This window comes from Alexandromys fortis, unplaced genomic scaffold (genome assembly GCF_014885135.2).
Source record: "Alexandromys fortis isolate MF-2015 unplaced genomic scaffold, M_Fortis_MF-2015_v1.1 scaffold_241, whole genome shotgun sequence".
NCBI classification, from domain to species: domain Eukaryota; kingdom Metazoa; phylum Chordata; class Mammalia; order Rodentia; family Cricetidae; genus Alexandromys; species Alexandromys fortis.
The window spans coordinates 65,619-85,107 of record NW_026068152.1 but is presented as its reverse complement, the minus strand read 5'-3'; the positions used below and the strand labels follow the sequence as shown (position 1 = coordinate 85,107).

At 43.4% G+C, this 19,489-nt stretch overlaps 2 protein-coding genes across 8 annotated transcripts in view; both read right to left on the bottom strand.

Annotated features, from left to right (window-relative positions):
• Nox1 (NADPH oxidase 1) overlaps positions 1–19,489 on the bottom strand; it is a 151,634-nt gene that overhangs the window by 84,170 nt on the left and 47,975 nt on the right. The gene's annotated exons all lie outside the window — the stretch shown is intronic.
• Xkrx (XK related X-linked) overlaps positions 1–19,489 on the bottom strand; it is an 81,114-nt gene that overhangs the window by 13,659 nt on the left and 47,966 nt on the right. For 2 of the 5 annotated variants that reach the window (XM_050127276.1, XM_050127278.1), the window contains exon 2: positions 16,318–16,413. The exons of 2 other annotated variants lie outside the window; for them this stretch is intronic. Coding sequence is in view for 1 of the 3 variants with exons in the window: in XM_050127273.1 (XP_049983230.1) it covers positions 2,727–3,061 (335 nt within the window). In the remaining 2 variants the exon portion in view is untranslated. Of the gene's footprint in view, positions 1–2,726; positions 6,963–16,317; positions 16,414–19,489 lie in introns of all 5 variants that reach the window. One more of the 5 variants, XM_050127273.1, reaches the window with a different exon arrangement.

Genomic DNA, 19,489 nt, shown 5'->3' with positions numbered 1-19,489 from the left:
ATACTATTGCTTAACAAAATATTGGGGCAGTGGCAATGAGGTATTCTGTTTATGCTTCTATTCTTGTGCTATTTTGCTAGTTTAAGAAAGGGTTCTTACCTTACTCCCGAGCTACAGTAAACCAGAGTACATCTTCATTTCCAGAAGCATGCTTGCATTTCATGTAAGAGAGCCATGCCCTAGAAACAGCTTCCTTTGCCTGATAGCAGTAATCAAACTCTTACTTAATGAAGAAAGGAATGGACCGTGAAAACAAGCATATAAATAGTACCACTTCTGGGTTGACAATTGTTTTCCTGAAGAAGTACAGGCAATGAATGACTGCTGAGGGAGGGAGGATCAGTCTTGAACAGAAACAGGACCACATTATGGGTTACCTTGTGGTCAATCCCAATTGATCAGCCTTAAACACATACACATATGAGCAACACTAAATGAACTTAACAAGTATGTATATATATATATATATTTATAAATACATAATTGATATACCAATAGTAACTAAAGAAGAGTCGTGAATTTGAAAGGGAGTGGGTGAACACAGAAAGAGTTGGAGGGGAAAGAGGTGGAAATGATATGAATACAGTATGTATATAGGAAATTCTCAAAATATATAAAAATTTTCAATTAAAAAAGAATTATTCTTCCTGATGTGGGCTTAGAGTAACTGAGGTTATAAATGCATTTCAATCTGCGTGCACTACAGCTCAAGGACAAATCTGAAAAATAGTGAACAACACTCCAGGCAGAGCAAAGTCAAAAACAGCTTAGAAGGCCACAAACAAACAAACAAACAAACAAAAAAAGGAAGTAAAAACCAAGGACTGGGTACTTGCTAAATTTGCATCCTCTTCAACTGCTAATTCAGTATATTGCATTTTGAAAAGGAACAAAATTAATGGTTGTTTTGAGTCTCTAGTGACATCTTGAAACATCACGGTTCTAAGTTAAAGTCTTCCTTTTACAGTCAACTTGAAACACTTAGATCGGAAAAGTATCTGTAGATCACCTAATCCAAAAGCTACATAGGGCCAGCTGAGACACATCTGGATAGTACGCAATTAGTATGGCCCATACTGCATTTTTGAAGTTAGTAAGTTTCCAAATTTAAAATCATGGCATCTCACATAAAACCCTGTTCTTGGGAACTAACTTCTCCTCAAAAGTTAGATCTGGCAATACTGAGTCTGAATTCCAACCTAGAAACAATGGCTTATAATTTTAAAATGGCTGCCTCCCAGACAAGCACGTCCCAGATTCCAATTTGCCGTGGTATTCCATTTCTTTACCACTGAGACGTTGTTTTCATTCATCAACATATGTGAGACTATTTTCTAATGCTTGGCCCACTTGGTTTGTTCATATAGGATATGCCTAGCCCCTGTGAGCACTAGGATTTGGAACGCAAGGTCTAGTCCAACGCATTTATTTTACAGCTGAGGGAACTGAGTCCCAAGACATCTTTAAGAGATGTCACTGAGATCACAGGCCTGCTGAATGACAGAAGGAGGACTAGATTCTTGAACTAATTCAGGCCACTGCTTTGTGAAGATATCCCACATTTTCTGGGATGGAACGTTACAATATTGACTGACATTTCCCAGATTTAAGGAAATACAGTTGACAAACAGAATTAAAGAGATGTATAGATAGGTAATAAATTTTATCAAAGGCGGTTCCATTCTTGATAAGTTTCACAGGCCATTTTGAGATCTCTAATGATGCGCTATCTTCCTCTTGCAGTTACAACATCAACATTGTGACCCATATTCCTCAGCTGACTGCAGATGTTTGCCTCTCTTACAGTCATGACAAACTTGGTCCATTCCTCCCTACTGACTTCATAAGTTATGCAATGTTTGTCTCCCGTGAAACTCCATAGCATCCAGGTGAGTCTGCGGGCACCGATGCCCGTCTCCCTGCAATTAAGCACATGCTCACGCTGCTCAGTCTGAATGTGAACACCGGATATACCAATGCCCTTTGCTACTAATTCCAGACAGAGGTGGGCATTCTTCCTTTGGCCCTTCCAGTCGGTGTGCTTTTATTGCAGCAACACAATGTGAGATAAGCAAGAGAGAGACTGATCTACCGACATAGAAAAGACAACTTCCTTGGGTTATAGTACCAGCTTGCCACCACCTACTACAGTAAAGTACTTTCCAGATGTCACAGAACTCCAGAAGTTTTGAAAATGACAAAAAAGAGGCCCGCTCAAGAAGTTCAACTTGTGAAAACTGAATGCGGGGCAGAGTGGGAGCAGGAATGAATGAGTATCCATTCAGGAAGCATCTAAAGGGCAGAATTCAAATTACAGACTCTGGAGGCTGGGACTATGGCTCAGTGGAACAGCACTTAGTATGCCCACCACCCTGGCTTTCATTCCTAGCAAAGTGAAAAATCCCTCTGGAGCTATGCCCAAGACCACATTCTTTTGGTCCCATACCGGTTTCCACAACACAAACTCAGTAAGAATTGTCTAATCAAGTCATCTTAATGATATTGCTCATGGTTTTTGAACACATATACACGCCACAAGGTCACCATGGTGGTTTCCAAGATGTTTTCAGATAAAGTCTTGGGACAGTAGACAGGAAAGTCGAGAGAGAAGAAATGGAAAAATTAGATTAGAAACACAAACGGAAAAATTTGATTAGAAAGACAGCATCAGTCATACAAAGATTAGCTTCCTCCTCCTCCGTACAGAGAGATTTAAAAATGCTCACCTGATAACAGGTCCCAAGAGGATTAGATGCATAAATAATGATAGTGGTCTATCTTTGGCCAGGTCTCTGTGGACAAAAATGAGGGTCAACTGAACCATAATGGATGAAAAGATAAAGAAGGAAAAGGTGTATGTCATCCAGAAGGTTTCGTTATTCTTTCGATAAACCCTAACCATATACAAGGCAGACGCAGCCTCCCCACAGTACAAAAAGGTGGAGAAGAGGATACTAAACGGAAAGGTAAAGCGTGGGTTAGGTCCACGAATGACATCTTCTCCCAGAGATGAAACCGGAACCACATTTGGCTCCTCGGGAATCTCATAAACTCTGTCCATTGTGGAGGATCTCGTTGGGTCTGGAGTTCAGAGCTCTTCCCCATCCATCCCCAATAGAGCCCCCGTGGCCACTGCTGTCCAAGAATCAGTCAGGTGGACTGTGGCAAGTCAAGTTCCTGAACGAAGCCCAACAAGTCAGAACAGGAGCCACCTCTCTTCTAAGCTTAACTTGAAGAGTCTGAAATCGCGAGTCCAGAAGTATCTCTTTGAACTTCACTCTAATGCGATCATCAACATAGATGCTGAGAAGCTAGGACAAGCGCCCCAGCACTGAGGCTGGTATCCAATTCCAGGAGTGTGGAAAGTCAAGGAACAGCTGTTTCCACCGAGGCTCCTTTCACAGTACCCGAGGCAGGGGAGTAGCCACTCTGGGGTGGCGCATCACACAGCCAGTAGCTTCTCTTGGGGGAATTCTCATCAGTGTGGCCTCTCAAATCAGCGGAGAACCAAACCAAGGCAGAAGGGGCACAGCCTGGAGGATTTAGTTCAGCAACTAGGTATCCATCCAACCTGCTGCTAGGTTGTGCCTATTAGCGCTTCTGTCTGCTGGAGTTTGCGCACCAGAGAGCTCTCAGGACCTGCTGAGAGGCAAGGGTTCTCAGGAAGGTTCTCCAAGCCCCGCCCTCCAGACCGCCTGTCTGGGGGCTGGAGTAATGCCACCACCGTCCCCTAGCGAGGTCTCTCCAGAAAGAAGCGGAGTGCGCAGTACTGAACAGAAGAGGCTGGAGCGGTTTCTTCACAGAGTCACTTTGCTAAGGAAGGCACAGTTTGAGAAGTGCGGCGGGTCCTGGGCTTTGGGACCTGTGGCACCTGGATCTCTTGGGCGGGGTGGTGGTGGCGTGGGCCGGGCGAGTGGGAGGGACAGCTGAGGCAAAACAAAATGAGCCAGCGTTCCAAGACGACTAGCCAAGGGATGCTCCAGGTAGCTAGGCGCAACAAAAAGGAGCCTGAGCCAGTCTTCCGCAACATCTCTCACCATGACCTCTGGATCCAGGAGGGAGCCACAGCTTTCCTTTTCTACGGGAGCAGCAGCAGGCACCCACTTCTACCCCTCCCTCCACAGCCAGCTAAAGTGGCTCGTTCCCACACTCGCTCAACCCACGCGGTTAGGCAGGTGTGTCTCCCTTGGCCGCAGGGTTGAACCTCCCCAGGTCCTATTGCCCTCCAGATAATATCAGAAAAGTGGGAACCTAAGAGGGAACTGGGTCAGAGCTCCTGTCCAGGTAAAGCTGTATGCAGCAAAGGGAAGACTGAATCAGACAGGGAGCAAAACTCAAAAGCCAGCCCACAGACACTGATAGCACATGCATGCCTTGATTTCTGCACTTTCAAAATGAGGCCAGGGCAGAAGTTTCAGAATAAACTTTTAGGTGTTTGGTTAAAAGGCTCCGAAGAGGGGCCGGATTCAAAATAGACTGGCAAGGAGCCAAGAGAGATGTTCATGAAAACGGAGAGGGGTGTCTTATTAAAGAGCTCTTAAAATTGCCAGGATTTGTAAAGGCAGTCCTCCTCCACCTCAGAGAGCTTTTGTTTTCATGCTTCATTTGCATAATCCTAACCCCCCAAGAAAAAAGGAAAACAGCGGCCTCTGAGTAACGAAACGGAGCAGACCCTGCCAGTGCCGACCTCCTTCTACCAGAGGAAGTCAGCAAGGGGAATCTATGAGAGGAGTGGCCAAAAAGCAGCCACCGAAATATGAATGACCTCAAGATAGATGTAGTCTTTGTCAGTTAGTGTGTGCGTGTGCATGTGTGTGTGAGTGTGTGTGCATTTTAAACTCCCTCGTTTATCGCTTCCTTTCCCAAGAGTTGACTGAGGGGCAGATCCCACTTGGAAGGTAGTCTTCTGAAGTGCAGCTGCCCCTGGTCTAGCAGCTGCTCATACTTCCTCTTTTGTGGTGGCACTATTGAGACTAACTTAAAAACTGCCGATGGCTTAGAAGATGGGTGCCGGAAGATGGGTGTTCCACCAGTGGGGCACAGGGCACAGGGGTTGCTTTCCTTTTTTATTTATTTTTATTTGGGGGCTTTGTTATTTTGCTTGGTTGCTTGTTTGTTTGTTTGTTTTGAGACAAGAAGATCTCTCACGATGTAGCCCTGGCTGACTCACTCTGTAGACCAGGCTGCCCTCAGGCTCAAACTCATCCACCTGCCTCTGCCTTCCAAGTGCTGGGATTAAAAGTGTGTGCTGCCTGCTTTAGCAAACAGCTAAGAAGGAGGATGTCAGGTGGAATGACCAACTTATCCACTTCACTAGGATAAGGTGAATTAGGTATCCAAACAGAGAAAAACAAAACGATAAAGATAGTAGGATAAAATTGCAGTCTTTCTGCCTCGTGCCTGTGCCTTCGCCGGTGGCTCCCCAATACATAGCTCTACAGTCTACAAATGACTAGTTGTTCTGCCTGCCATCCAAGGCTATCTGTAATCACTCCTGCCTCTCTATAATTTTAGTCACCCACGCTACCATACTGCACACCTTTTACACCAGTCCAGCAGGTTTGCTCACTTGTCCACAGTCATCCTGCTCACCCCCACTTCTGTGTCTTGTTGATGCCATGCACAGCTTCATCCCTTTCCCCATGAGTCCAGGCTCTCGTCTTTTTTTTCAGGAGTCAGCCCTAACCCTGCCAAGCCATCTCTAACCTCCTCTCCCCTCATTTTCCTTTCCTTGTGCTACCTGTACACATCCTCTCTTGTACGAGTCCTTCAAGTCTGTTTGCTTGGCCTTCCCAACAGAGTGTGACTGTAAGGATATGCCTAACGAATTGTTTAGTGCGACTCGCCATGACAGTGGTGATGAAGGCTCCTCGGAGTTACTTCCTCTATGAAGTCGTCAGGCAGGGCTAATCAGACTCTACTCCAAATGCTGTGGCCATCACACCTAGGGCACAAAGTCCTTCAGCTGAATATGTAAACTTAATCACCCCCTCGGCTCAAGGAGGAGGTCAGTCCATGGATCTGTCCCTTCTCAGGCAGGTTGTATTTTGCCAGCACTACATTTTAGACTCAAATTATGAATTATTTCAAGTGTATTCGTTTTTATGTTCCAACTAAATCATTATAAGACCTGAAGGGTAGGACTCCTATTATACTTCCTTTGGAGTCTCCCAGGGCTGGTATAAACCTGTACGTTTCCTGCCATCTGATTCCTCTTCTCAATCAGCTTCTCTACTTTCAGTCTAAAGACTCTCTGGCGCTCCAGGTCACTAAATCCTTTGGTCTCTTATTTCCCTGTTCCTTTGCCCTACTGGAAGAAACTAAGAGAGAATGTCCCTGTTTCTAACATTCTTAGGTCCATCTGTATATTGATTAATTTTCCCGCTACAGTAATAAAATACCCAACAGAAGCAGCTTAAGGGAGGAGGGACTTCTTTGGGCTCACGGTTTCAGGGATACAGTCCATCACGGCAGCAAGAGCAGGAGGCAGCTGGCTACACAACAGCAGCAACTGGGAAGCAAAAAGTGAGCAATGTGCATGTTTTCCTTTTTATTCAGTCCAGGACCCCAATCCACAGAATGCTATCATCACCCACAATAGTGAAGTCTTTCCACCTCATTAACTGTATCTTAAACCCTCCCAGGCACACCCAGAGACTAGTGGTGATTGTAGATTCTATTAACTTGACAGCCAAGATTAGCTATTACAATCAGTCAATTTCTATGGTTAACTCTAGGCTTTAGGACAAGGGACACTGAAAATGTTGACAGTCATAAGACTCTCAAGATCCAAAAACCCCTTCCCCGCTAAAAGCACAGATCTCTCAAGATGTCTACTGTGGCAGTCTACTGTGACCAGATTGGTGCCTGGCCCAGTTATCAATCATCAGAGAGGTGTCAGTCGCAACTGATGGATGCAGATGTAGAAATCCACAGCCAAAGTTAGGCAGGGTTCGGGAATCCTGTGGAGAAGGAGAAGGGGGAAGAGGTTTGTAGGAGCCAAACCAGGTTAAGGACTCCATGGGAAGGCCCACACAATCAACTAACCTGGGCTCATAGGGGCTCACGGAGACTGAACCCACAACCAGGGAGCCTTCATGGGACTGACCTAGATCTCTGCATATATGTTACAGTGGTGTAGCTTGGTCTTCTTGTAAAATTTCTAAAAGTAGGAACAGGAGCTGTTTCTGACTCTTTTATGGGCTTTGGGACCCTCCTTCTCATACTGGGTTGCCTTGCCCAGCCTTAATACATGGGGTGCTTAGTCTTACTGCAACTTGCTATGCCATGTTTTGTTGATATTCATGGGAGACCTCCCTTTCCTGAATGGAGATGGAATAGGAGGGGTTTAGGGGGGTGGGAGGGGGCTAATGAGGAAGAGGAACTGGGAGGGGAGGATGTGGGGGAAGGAGGCTGTGGCCAGGATGTAAAATAAATAGATAATTTTTTTTTTTTAAAGAGCTAGTTAAGTGAAGCCTCCAGGCGGGCCTCTGAATTCTAGGTAGTGTTCCGGGGTCTAGTTCCCCTTTTGTAAAGCACCAAAACTGTGCAAAAAGGGCAGGCTGAAGATATGACTCCTGAGCCACACCCAACTCTCAGATCAGCATGAAGAAAGACGTCTCAAAGTCACCTTGTCAAAAAGATCTCGGCATTTTTACAGTATTGAAACACCTTCAAAATATGTGACGCTTGGGAAGAGTGACCATTCCAAGCCACTGCAGCTGGGGAAGAGGGTTCACAGGCCTTCCAGGAGCTGTGCTATCAGGGCAATAGAGGGTACCCACAAGGGGAGAATGCAGGAAGGGCAGTAATCAGCAGTGGGTGACTAGCAAGGGCACTTGCAGAATACCAGTCTCTGGGGGGCGTTGGGTAGAGAAACCCAATAGCTAGAAAGGAAGGATGGCTTCCTTCTGTAGAATGCTTGGTTTGGGCTGCAGAAGCCTAAGAGATCTAAGGCAAAAATCGACCATGTATCCTCTAGGACTTGGGTTTGTTTTTTCTTTTTTTCTATGCACTCTTTAGGGATTAAAGTATCTGGCTTTTCAGTTTACAGCCTATTCCCTCATTAGTATCACCCACAGATAGACTCCGAGCCTGAAATCAAAACACAAGTGTGTCCACTCTACAACCTTACCCCTGGCACTTTACTTTTTAAGAAATCTACTTAAAATGGGGGGGGGGGGTTGGAATCTAATAAAAGTGAACATCTAAATTAGCTTCAAAGAGAAAGAAGTGCTCTCACGAAATGTAGCATGGAAATAGGGGTGATGTTGCCAGGCAGCTGGAAAGCTCTATTTACATTGCCTGGTGGAGGCAAGTGAGGAGGAAAAAAACGTAATGGAAATTACTCATTTTGAAAATAATAAATCAAAGGTATAATTCCCATGCCATATACTACAGCATAAAAAGTGTGTGGACTAGAGGTCCTTGTACAAGGCCATTTGTTCATTACAATAATCTAGCGCCACAGCTTTTCACCACGCCCCCGAAGAGGTCCATAGCCATTAAATGCCCATCGCAAATTCACCTTCTCTTAGCCAAAACAACCACCAACCTACTTTCTTTCTCAATATAGTTGCCTGCTGGGGACTCATCCATTTCTTTTGCCAATTGTACTATGCCACAGATTCAGTGAATTGCCAAGAAAATGCATGCTATTTTGGCTATTGATTCTAACTGAAAGGCAGACTAGTGGAATGAGGAGACAATTTTGCATAGGTTGTTTCTGTTCTTTGATGTTGCTTCTCACAGCCCACCTGGCTGCTTTTATTTATTTGGTCTTGTAGTGACTTCACATGAAGAACCTTGCAAGAGGTTTGGCTGGCAGTCCTAGGACCATTATTGCAGTGACTTTGAACAAATCAAATGAACTTCTTTGAACTTCAGATCCCTATGAAATGGAGATGCAGGAGGGGGGTATCTCTCATCTGAAATACTTGGGCCATCTTTCTTTCATAGTTTTCCTGATTTTGCAATAGTTACATAGCCTTTGGAAGTTAAACATCTCTATTCTTGAAATCTGGAATTCAAAATGTTTCAAAATTCTGAATGCTTCTGATGTTCAGAAGGTTTCAGATTTCAAACCCTTTGCGATTTATAGCAATAGCTCTTGCCTAGTGTGTAGGCTGAGGCATCTAAAAGACTTTACCTGGCACAAGGGCTAAGTAATAAGTAAACCAGTCGTCGTTGTTTTTGCGGTTACATTGCCAGTGGAGCAAAGAAAGATATGCATGAGTTATCCCAACACCCCTCGGTGAGATAGGAGGTGCACACAGGAGAATCACCTGGAAGCTCACAGGCCAGCTAGCCTGGAGTATGCAGTGCAGCAGCAGACCCAGGAGACACCCTGCCCAAACAAGGTGGAAAACAGAAACACTGGCCAGTGGCTGAGACTGTCAGCCTGAGGCTGGGTTCCACCAAGCGCTTCCTAATCACCGCTCACTAGGCTTTGGCAACAGCAAAGAAAGATGACTTTTCAGGAGCTGCATGTCTATCCTACATAATGCCAAATGTAGCAGAGGGGTCAGGGAGCTGAGCATGGAGGAAAGCCAAGGGGTTTAAGATTTGATTAGACATGCTGAGTGATATTTATACTTGAGATTTATCTTCTGAGTTCCCTTTTTTTTTTTTGGTGTACTAGGAAAAAAATGTGAAGCAACTCCATCCCTTTCTGTGCTCAGAGGAAACAGTGTTTACAGGGAGAGTGAGCATACAGGCACAACTGTGACAGCTGGCGCAGACGCTCCCTGCTCTAATCTGCTGGAATTTGCTAGGAGGTGGCAGTGTTCTGTACCTGCGCTGTCTAATTGCACCCGGGCCTGCCGAGTACGTCAAGTGTGACCAATGTGATCGAGGAATTGAGATTTTAATTTTACTGGATCTTACTTAGTTGGAATTTACATCGCCACATGTGGAGAGTTGCCGTCATCATGGAGAGTGCAGCTCTCATTTCTCCTGGGAAATAAAGCCTGTACTCCTGAGATCAGTTAAATATCAAAAGAACTGACATCAGGAAGTAGAAGCTTAATTGTTCTGAGAGAGAAGAGAACTAGAGAATTCGAATCTTTACAGAGCAGCAGAATGGGTGTGCTTGACCTACGGGGATGGATGGTGTTGGGATAGGAGAAAACAAAGCAGGAAGCTTTTCAGCCCAGGTTGGAAGGGGTGGGCAAATTCTTGGAGGTAGAACCACCCACATACCTGAAGGTGTGGTATAGTAACCATTCTAAGATAGAGCATGGATGCTACAAGTTAGTTGGTGAGGAGCAGTTGATAGAATTGCCTTAATGAACTGGGAAGGCATCCGGTCTAAAAGTTAGAGCAGGGAAAGCAGATAGCTTTGTGTTCCAAGGCAGCTCTGTACTTTTCAAGTTGTTTTTGTTTTTCTAACATCCTTGGCATTTTCAAATCAATTACTAAAATTTCTTTGGAAGCCCTATTTTCATTTTCAATACAGTGCTCTGTTTTAAGTGACTAGGACCCAGGCACCAGAGCTTGACTTCCTGGGTTCAAATCTCAGTGCTACTATATGAACTATTTGCGGAGAGATGAAACGGTCATCTCTCTGTGCTTTCAGTTCCTCAACTAAAATTGGAGCCCATCACAGCTCCCAGGCAACGAGGGCATTGCAAGCATTACGTTAGGTCACCCAGGGTCTACACTAGGACCTGGCGCAGAGTGTGTGCTCAGCCAAGGTTGGATTAATATTATTTAAGTTAAAGAACTCTTCAGTTTGTTCCAATTTATATAATCAAACCAATAAAATACATTGAACAAAATTTAACATTCCATGTTAATTTGCAAACTCAGCCCATTATAACTAAACATTAGATTTTTTGCTTAATGAGTTTTATTTCAAAGTATACTATTTCACTTAATTTAACATATAATTCTGTACTAAACAGTGAGTGCATTGTTCTTCTCACTGGGTGTATTAATCTATGGTTGGTTTTTGGCTATAAATTTTATGTCTTCATAAACCTCATTCTCTGTTATTAGCTTTCAGTAAATGGTGTTTATGATATTTGTTTTACAAGAAACAAAATGATGTTTTTTGTTTTATTTTCAGAAGTGCCCTAGTTAGCTTTTTGTCAGCTTGACACAAGCTAGAGCAATTTGGGAAGAAGGAACACAATTAAAAAGAATACCTCCATCAGATTCCTTACAGGCGAATGTATGAAGCATTTTTAAAATTAATGATTGATGTGGGAGGGGACAAGCCCAGTAGTCCCCTGGTCAGGTAGTCCTGGGCTGTTTAAGAAATGTAGCTGAATTTGAGCCTGAAAAGCAAGCCAAGAAGCAGCGTTCATCCATGGTCTTTGCTTCAGTTCTTGCCTCAACGTGCTGCCTTGACTTGCTTCAGCTAAGAACTCTAAGCTGCATGGTGAAATAAACCCCTTTCTCCCCTTCAGTTGCTTTTGGTAATTGTGCTTTATCACAGCAATCAAAAACAACTTAGGACAAAAATAAAGCCAAGTGGGAGAGACAGTGGTGCTGAAGGCATGATTTGGTAGCAAGCCAAGATTTGTGATCTTTTCTGTTGTTTAATTTGTAAGTCACACACAATGTCGTGCAGTCTAGAAGTCCCTTGTTCCTCTTGGCACTGCTGAAACTTGTCTTTCCTTGTCATTAAGATCAAGCAGCTCATAGGGTGGTGGCAGCGGTGCCCACCTTTAATCCCTGCACTTGGGAGGCAGAGGCAGGGATCTCTGGGAGTTTGAGGCCAGCCTGGTCTACAAAGCGAGTTCCAGGACAGCCAGGGCTATTACACAGAGAAACCCTGTCTTGAAAAACAAAAAACAAACAAACAAACAAAAAACCCTAAGCATTTCTAGGTCCAACAAGTGCTTAGTGTGTCCAATAAGCAAGAATGTGAAAGTATATGCACAATTTCATTGTTCCTGAATTATACTTGGAGGGGATATTCTTTGTGGGTGGCCCAAGAACATCAAGAGATTTTGTGTCAGTGACAGACCCTTGTATATAGAATTAAGTCAGTCTTAACTTGGACCCAGAGCAAAAGAAGGGTCAAAATCTGCATGATAAGGGGATGGATGGAACTGTTTTAAAACTGCATTGTACCACTATCCCTAGGGCAATCCTCTACTAAATATAATTCTACAAGGACCTGCTTCATTTAATACTTTAGGTTCTGGGGTTTGCAATTAGTCCTCCCCTGCCCTCAAGGGATTCTCATGGGAATTTAACTATGAGAACTGTTGCCTCCGACGTGGTAAATTGGAGAGATGTTAATGAGTCTTTTAATTTATGGTGACCTGGAAAGTTAGTGGTAAGAGTGGACTAGCATTTCTACACAACCTGTAGTTATTTTATGTGGGTGGGCATAAAACCGGATTAGGTCCCCAGATTCTGTCCTAACTCTTATCGTGCTGTATATGATGCTTTTGTCCTTTTCCTGTGTAATCCGGAGGGTTCATGGCTGTTAGCGACAGAAATTGATAACTATTTTGGGCAGAAAGTTGTACTGAAAGTGTATTAAGAGGCTCACAGAATGACTGGTTGGGCTGGAGAAGCAGACTCTAAGCTACACAGCCAACACCTTAACAGCCACTGTTACTACCGCATCTGCTGTTGGCCCTCAGGTCCTCTGAGGAGTATGTACCAGGATGGATGAGCTATATAACAGATATGTTGGTGGAAAACCCTGTGGCAGAAAATCAGATGGCACACTGGAGGTGGCTGGGTCAAAAGAGCATTAGACTGAAGTACAAGTCTAATAAAACTATTGGCCATGTTGATGCAGAGTCCTGTGACCTAAGTCACCTACTGAAACAATCCTATATTCCTAAGAACTGGACCCGCTTGCTCAGTTATTCATAAAAGCAGTATGTTCTCAGAGCATATTAGCTAACTTTGATCATAACAACTATGACCATGGCTAATTGCACGCCTTACCTTTGGAGAACTAGGAGGTACATTTTTATTATGGTCTCAAACAAAGGTTTTTGATTTCTGTATGTTACTGGCTTCCCATTCAAGGAATATATCCTTGGAGTCAGTTTATCTAAGTCACATACCTGTGTCCTGATTGCAAAGGGGATTTGCTTTGTAGTAAGATCTGCTAAGTGTCTGGATTCAGATGGTCGACAAGTTCCTGAAGAGGACAAATGCTCACTATACTTTTTGAACTCCTTAATATCTTTGTCTCGTTCATTGTTACTAATAAATATTTACAAATAATAAAGTGTATGTGTGTGTGCTTGGGCACATGTACCAAGCTTCTAAAAACAGAGGTCAGAGAACAGCTAAAGGGAACCGGTTCTCTCCTTCTACTATGTATGTTCTGGAGACCAAATTAATTTTCTTGGGCTTAACAGTAGGTGCCTTTACCCACTGAACCATCTTGCTGGCCCATAAATTATCATTTTGGGGACAGAATCTTGCTGTAAATCCATGGGTGGTTTGGAAGTTACTATGCAGACCAGGCTGGCCTTAAACTCACAACCTTTTTTGCCTTCTGCCTCCAAATGGCTGAGATTACAGGTGTGCCACCAAGCACAAAACTTTTGAGCATATATGTATTTAAAAACGATTATAGAAATAACTGTATAAATATAGGTAGCTGGTATTCAAATGTTCTTCTACAATCAATCAGTCAACTTATTATTCAAGCAAGCAAGCTAGCTACCAAAGAAATGCAAATTAAATTCCAGTAGGATGGCTATAGTCAAGATTGGTAACAGTTGTCGGAGATATAGAGAAACTGGCATCCTTACCTACAGTTGATGGAAATATAAAATGATGAAACCACTTTGGAAACCTCTGGCAGTTTCTTGAAAAGTTCCTACTTGGTTGCCAATGAATGGAAAGTGCATTCAGGGTGAGGGAGATGGCTCAATGGGTAATGTGCATGCTATGAAACTAAGTGACCGAGTAATGGCCACAGCGGGTCTAGCGAAGCAAAGATCATACCTTCGATTTTCCAGAATTGTGTTTTCTCCTGCGGGCCCTTTATATTAAAATCTGTCCTGAACTTAGAGTGTCGATCCAAGTACTTCATCAATAGTCCTTTCTAATTACACAAGAGACTAGTTCCATCTTTTTGGTCCCCTGGTTTGGGCTCTGTAGGAACAGCTGTTGCCAAGATCTAGAGAGCCGTGACTGGGAAGCGCCTGTGGAGCCCAGCCTCAGGCTGACAGTCTCAGCCACTGGCCAGTGTTTCTGTTTTCCACCTTGTTTGGGCAGGGTGTCTCCTGGGTCTGCTGCTGCACTGCATACTCCAGGCTAGCTGGCCTGTGAGCTTCCAGGTGATTCTCCTGTGTGCACCTCCTATCTCACCGAGGGGTGTTGGGATAACTCATGCTCGTCACTGCATCTGACTATGTGTATGAGTTCTGGAGACTGAACATAGATCATCAGGCTTGTCCACCAAACCGTCTCATCTATGCACAACACACATGTGTGCACGAGTGTAAGTGCACGCATACACACACACATACGCTCGTGTGCACACGAGAGAGAAAGAGAGGGGGGAAAGAGAATTGTAGAATTAGGACACAGAACCAGTTGTTTTTATTTATCTCTAGTAAGTAGAGGCTTGTGTGTGCGCACAGTCATTAGCTCTCTCCAGCAGCTAAGGCTTACAAAGCTCAAATCACATTAGAGAAGCCTGGTGAGATTTAAAAGGTTATTTTTTTTTATAGGAAGGTAAAGGACATGGTTGATATAAACGGTTTTTTCCACATTCTGTCTCCCAGCCAGGAATACTGAGGTTGACCTGCTTAAGGATATCAACAAAACAGGGTAAGGTGAAACACTAGTAAGCGGTGAGGCGCTTCCCAGTCACGGCTCACTAGACCTTGGCAACAGCTGCTCCTACAGAGCCCAAACCGGGGGACCAAAAAGATGGAACTAGTCTCTTGTGTAATTAGAAAGGACTATTGATGAAGTACTTGGATCGACACTCTAAGTTCAGGACAGATTTTAATATAAAGGGCCCGCAGGAGAAAACACAACTCTGGAAAATCGAAGGTATGATCTTTGCTTCGCTAGACCTTCTGTGGTTATTTACAACTCAGTTACTTGGTAACTGTCTTCAGCTTTCCCAAACTGTTAAGACAACTGGAAATCTACCAGAAAGACCCAAAATACTGAAGGAGGAGACACTTTCGCATAGGTTGTTTCTGTTCTTTTGTATTGCCCTTCATGACCCCAAGCACTTTAGAAGAGAGATACTCCCCCTACATTATCTCCATTTTATAGGTGAGGAATCTGAAATTCAAAGTTCATTTGATTTGTTCAAAGTCACTACAATAATGTTCCTAGGTCTGCCAGCCAAACCTCTTACAAGGTTCCTCGTGCGAAATCACGACAAGACCAAATAAATAAAAGCAGGCAGTTAAGAGTACTTGCTGCAAAAAAAGCATTTACTTACTTGTTGCTCTTGCATAGGACCCAGGTTTAATTCCCAACACCCACATGGTGGCTCACAACCGTCTACAAGTCCAGTCCCAGGGGATCTGACACTTTCCTTTGATCTCGGAGGGCACCTGGCAGATGAATACATGAAAGCAAACCCCTCATACACATAAAAGAATAGAATCAATAAATCTAAAACTATTAAAAATAGAAACAGGAGGGGCAGCGGAAGGTTTTCTTTCTACAACAGAAGTAATACTGTCTACTTCCTCCTTTAGGTTCCTTTGGCTTCCTGACTTACCCTACAGTGTTGGTTTGTTTCCTTTTACATTTTTGCTGCTGTTGTTTAATGTGTGTGTGTGTGTGTGTGTGTGTGTGTGTGAGAGAGAGAGAGAGAGAGAGAGAGAGAGAGAGAGAGAGAGAGAGAGAGAGAATGCACCACAGTGTGCACATGGAGATCAGGGACAAATTACTGGAGCTGGTTCTCCTCACTATGTAGATTTGTGTATTCCACAGAACTCAGGACCTCAGGGTTTGCCTGCTGAATCATCTTGATAGCCCCTCGAAATTGTTTTTATTTTTTCTGTGTATGTGGGAGAGTCTTCCTGTATGTGTCTGCTGTGTGCATGTCTGGTGCCCAGTGAGACACAAGAGGGCATCAGGTCCCCTCAAACTGCAGTTACAGTTGGATCTAAACCGCCATGTGGGTGCTGGCAACTGAACTCAAGTTCTCTGCCAGAACAGCCAGTGCGCTTAACCATAAGCCATTAGATTAGCTTTGGTTTTGTTTTGCATGCAGGGCATAGGTGGACAGAGTCATTGTATATCTTAGTCTAGCCTCAAATTCATGTAACCGAGTCTGGCCTTGAACTAATTTCCTTGCCTCCACCTTCCAAGTACTGGAATTGCAGGCATCATACCACCCTATCCCTGACTTACTTCAAACAAACACTACAGTCTTCAGATTCTGGCTTGACGGCCACATGATGATCACGGGACGGATGGATGTGGTACTGTACACCTGTCAATCCAGCACTGCAAAGATGGAGGCAGAAGGGTCAGGAGTTCAAATTTATCCTTGGGAACATATTAATAGCAAGTTAAAGGCCAACCTGGGATACATGAAAGCTGTCTTGAAAATAAATGTGCATGCTTCATAGGGTTGCTGAGGAGAACAAGGGAAATACTGAGCATAAAGCAGGTTTAACACAATGCACGGAGACAGTCAGCAATGAGTAAATGCTAGTTATTATTAGTACTCAGTGAACTGACACTTTTGCATGTCTATGATCCTCTCAAGACTGCAGTTCTTGTCTTCTCTGATGATTATCTGAAAGCATTGCAAGAGCCCAGATTAATCAGAGAGAGAGACAGATTGAATCATATTTAGTCATATTCTGTTAGACTTATTTCATTGTATTCTAATTCTTTGAGAATTAAAACTTCATCTGCTTCAGTCAGAGTTCTGCCAGGAGACAGATGGCATACTCAAATTAGCATAATTAGTAGAAAATTTAACAAAAGGACTATCTGCAAAGGTGCTGGCAGAATAGTAAAATCAAGGAGACAGCGCAATAACTTAGGGCTGTTTCCATCCTCCAGCCAAAATGAGAGCAAGAGTATTTACCATTTAAGAAGAAGAAGAATGTGAAGTAGAAAGAATTCCCATGAGGAGAGCGAGGACATGTAGTTTAGGGATAGTAGCCAGTCTGAGGCACTGGAGCACAGAGAAAGGCAAGAATAAGCAAGATGACCACAGTTTGTTCCCTCTGATGTCCTGCCACTGATTCCTTATCTCAAACCTACCAGGAACCAAAGGGGGAGTGAGACTCCCTGGTGTACAGTTCCACTTCTTGGTGCACACAACAGGGTATGAAAAGGTCGGAAAGGGTAAATAGAAATATATCGTATATGTATGCTCAACCAAACTGCACCCAAACCAGAGGACTGCATCTCTCTGTCCAATCAAGAGAGAACAAACTACTACTCTGTATAAAGGTAAACCCAACTAGTTTATCACTACACAAGGAAAAATAGCTTCTGGGGAGTTACCCCTTTGGAAATTCTGTAATAATTCAAAACTCTGTGTACTATGATGTAACTGGGTTGTGTATACTTATCCTACCAACCAGATACACTTCTTTTTATTAACCAATCATGTGTGTGTGCTTGTGTGAGTGCAGGTGTGTGCATGCATGTCACAGCAGGTGTGTGGAGGTCAGAGGACAACCTTAGGTACTGGTCTTTGAGGCAGTGACTCTTCCTTGTTCACCACTTTGTAAGCAAGGCTGGCTGAGCAGCAAGCTTCTGGGGGTTCTCTTTTCTCCATCTACCATTTCCCCTAAAAGTGCAGGGGTTACAGATAGGTGGGCTACTCTGTCAGATCCAAACTCAGGCCCTCATCACAGCAAATGCTTTACCCACTAAGGCCCAGTCCTTAGAGACACTCAATGGCAGGAACTTTCTAGTATTCCTTGGCTTCATATTGTTTTCACTTCCATTTTCTCATTGATAAGACCAAATATTTTCAATGCATTATTGGTGTGGGAGAATTGTCTGTATTCTGTCAATCATGTCATAAATAAACGCTGATTGGCCAGGCAGGAAATATAGGCAAGAAAACCAGACAGGAAGTAGAAATGATGTAATGGGAACAGGAGAATTCTGGGAAGGAGGAAGTTGATTCCTCCCACTCCTGCCCAGACCACCGAAGCAGCAGGATGTGATATGCCCCACTGAAAAAGGGTACTGAGCCACATGGCTAACATAGATCAGAAAAATGGGTTAATCAAGATGTGAGAGTTAGCCAGTGAGAGACTAGAGCTAATGGGCTAATCAGCTTGTAACTTATAGAGATCATTGTGTGATTTTTCTCTGGGACTAAACAGTGTGGGGGACCTGGTGGGAGGACAGAAAACACAAACAAAACAAGCCTGGCCCCCCCTCATGTTACAGATTTGTGCCCATGTGGATAACTGCATCCATAAAAAGCCTGAAAAATCTTAAAAAGACTAGAGTAAAGCATTTTGGTTTTCAGCTGTAGCAGGAAAAAAAGCTATGCTGTTTTAAAATGCAGGCTTTCTGAGCCTTCCTAGCAGGGAAAACTCTTGACTCTTTCAAGCAGGCAGTCCCGATTGATACACTGTTGCAGCTTGCTTCTGGCAAGGACCTTGAAATGCCATAGAGTTGTGGCAATAAACATGGCTCCAGCCAGTACCTCAGTCATGATTGCTTAGTGAATTAAAGACCCACATGGTCAGAAAAAGAGAGATATACAGTAAAGAGAGATTCAAAGAGAAAAAAAACCCTCTAACTGATTTACAGTGTGTTAAAAATATATACAGGCTAAAGGTGAAAGAAAGAAAGAAAGAAAGAAAGAAAGAAAGAAAGAAAGAAAGAAGGAAGGAAGGAAGGAAGGAAGGAAGGAAGGAAGGAAGGAAGGAAGGAAGGAAGGAAGGAAGGAAGGAAGCAAGCAAGCAAGCCTGGGAGAAAGAGACAGACGGATCACTTTAAGTTCAAGGATAGCCTGGTTTACAGAGGGAATTCCAGGACAAAGATATACAGAGAACCTGTCTCAAAAAGCCAAAAGTTAAAGTAAAAATAAAAGAAATAGAGGTTAAAATAAAGGCACGTAAAGATGGAACGTACACAAAGACTCTTGATACTGTGTGCTATTATGCTCTCTTTGGATTATTTAAATGCTGAGGAAGGAGCAACAGCTGCTAAAAGATATTTGCTTATAAATGCTGCAGAATTAATCTAAGATAGATATTTTAAAAATACCTTGGCTTCAAAATTGAAGTAAAAATGTATGCTACTTTGGAGAAGAGATTTTGCTTTTGTTTCCACAGAAAATGAGAGGCTGTGGATTTATTCAGAGTTAAGAAAAATCAGGTTTAAGAGAAACATGAAAAAGCAATCAAACAGGTACGGGAAGCAGTTCAAGACTTGAAGAATGAAATGGAAGTAATGAAGAAAACACAAACCGAGGGAAGATTGGAGATGGAAAATCTGGGTAAACGAACAGGAACTACAGAGACAAGTACTACCAACAGAATACAAGAGATAGAAGAAAGAATATCAGATACTGAAGATACCATAGAGAAAATAA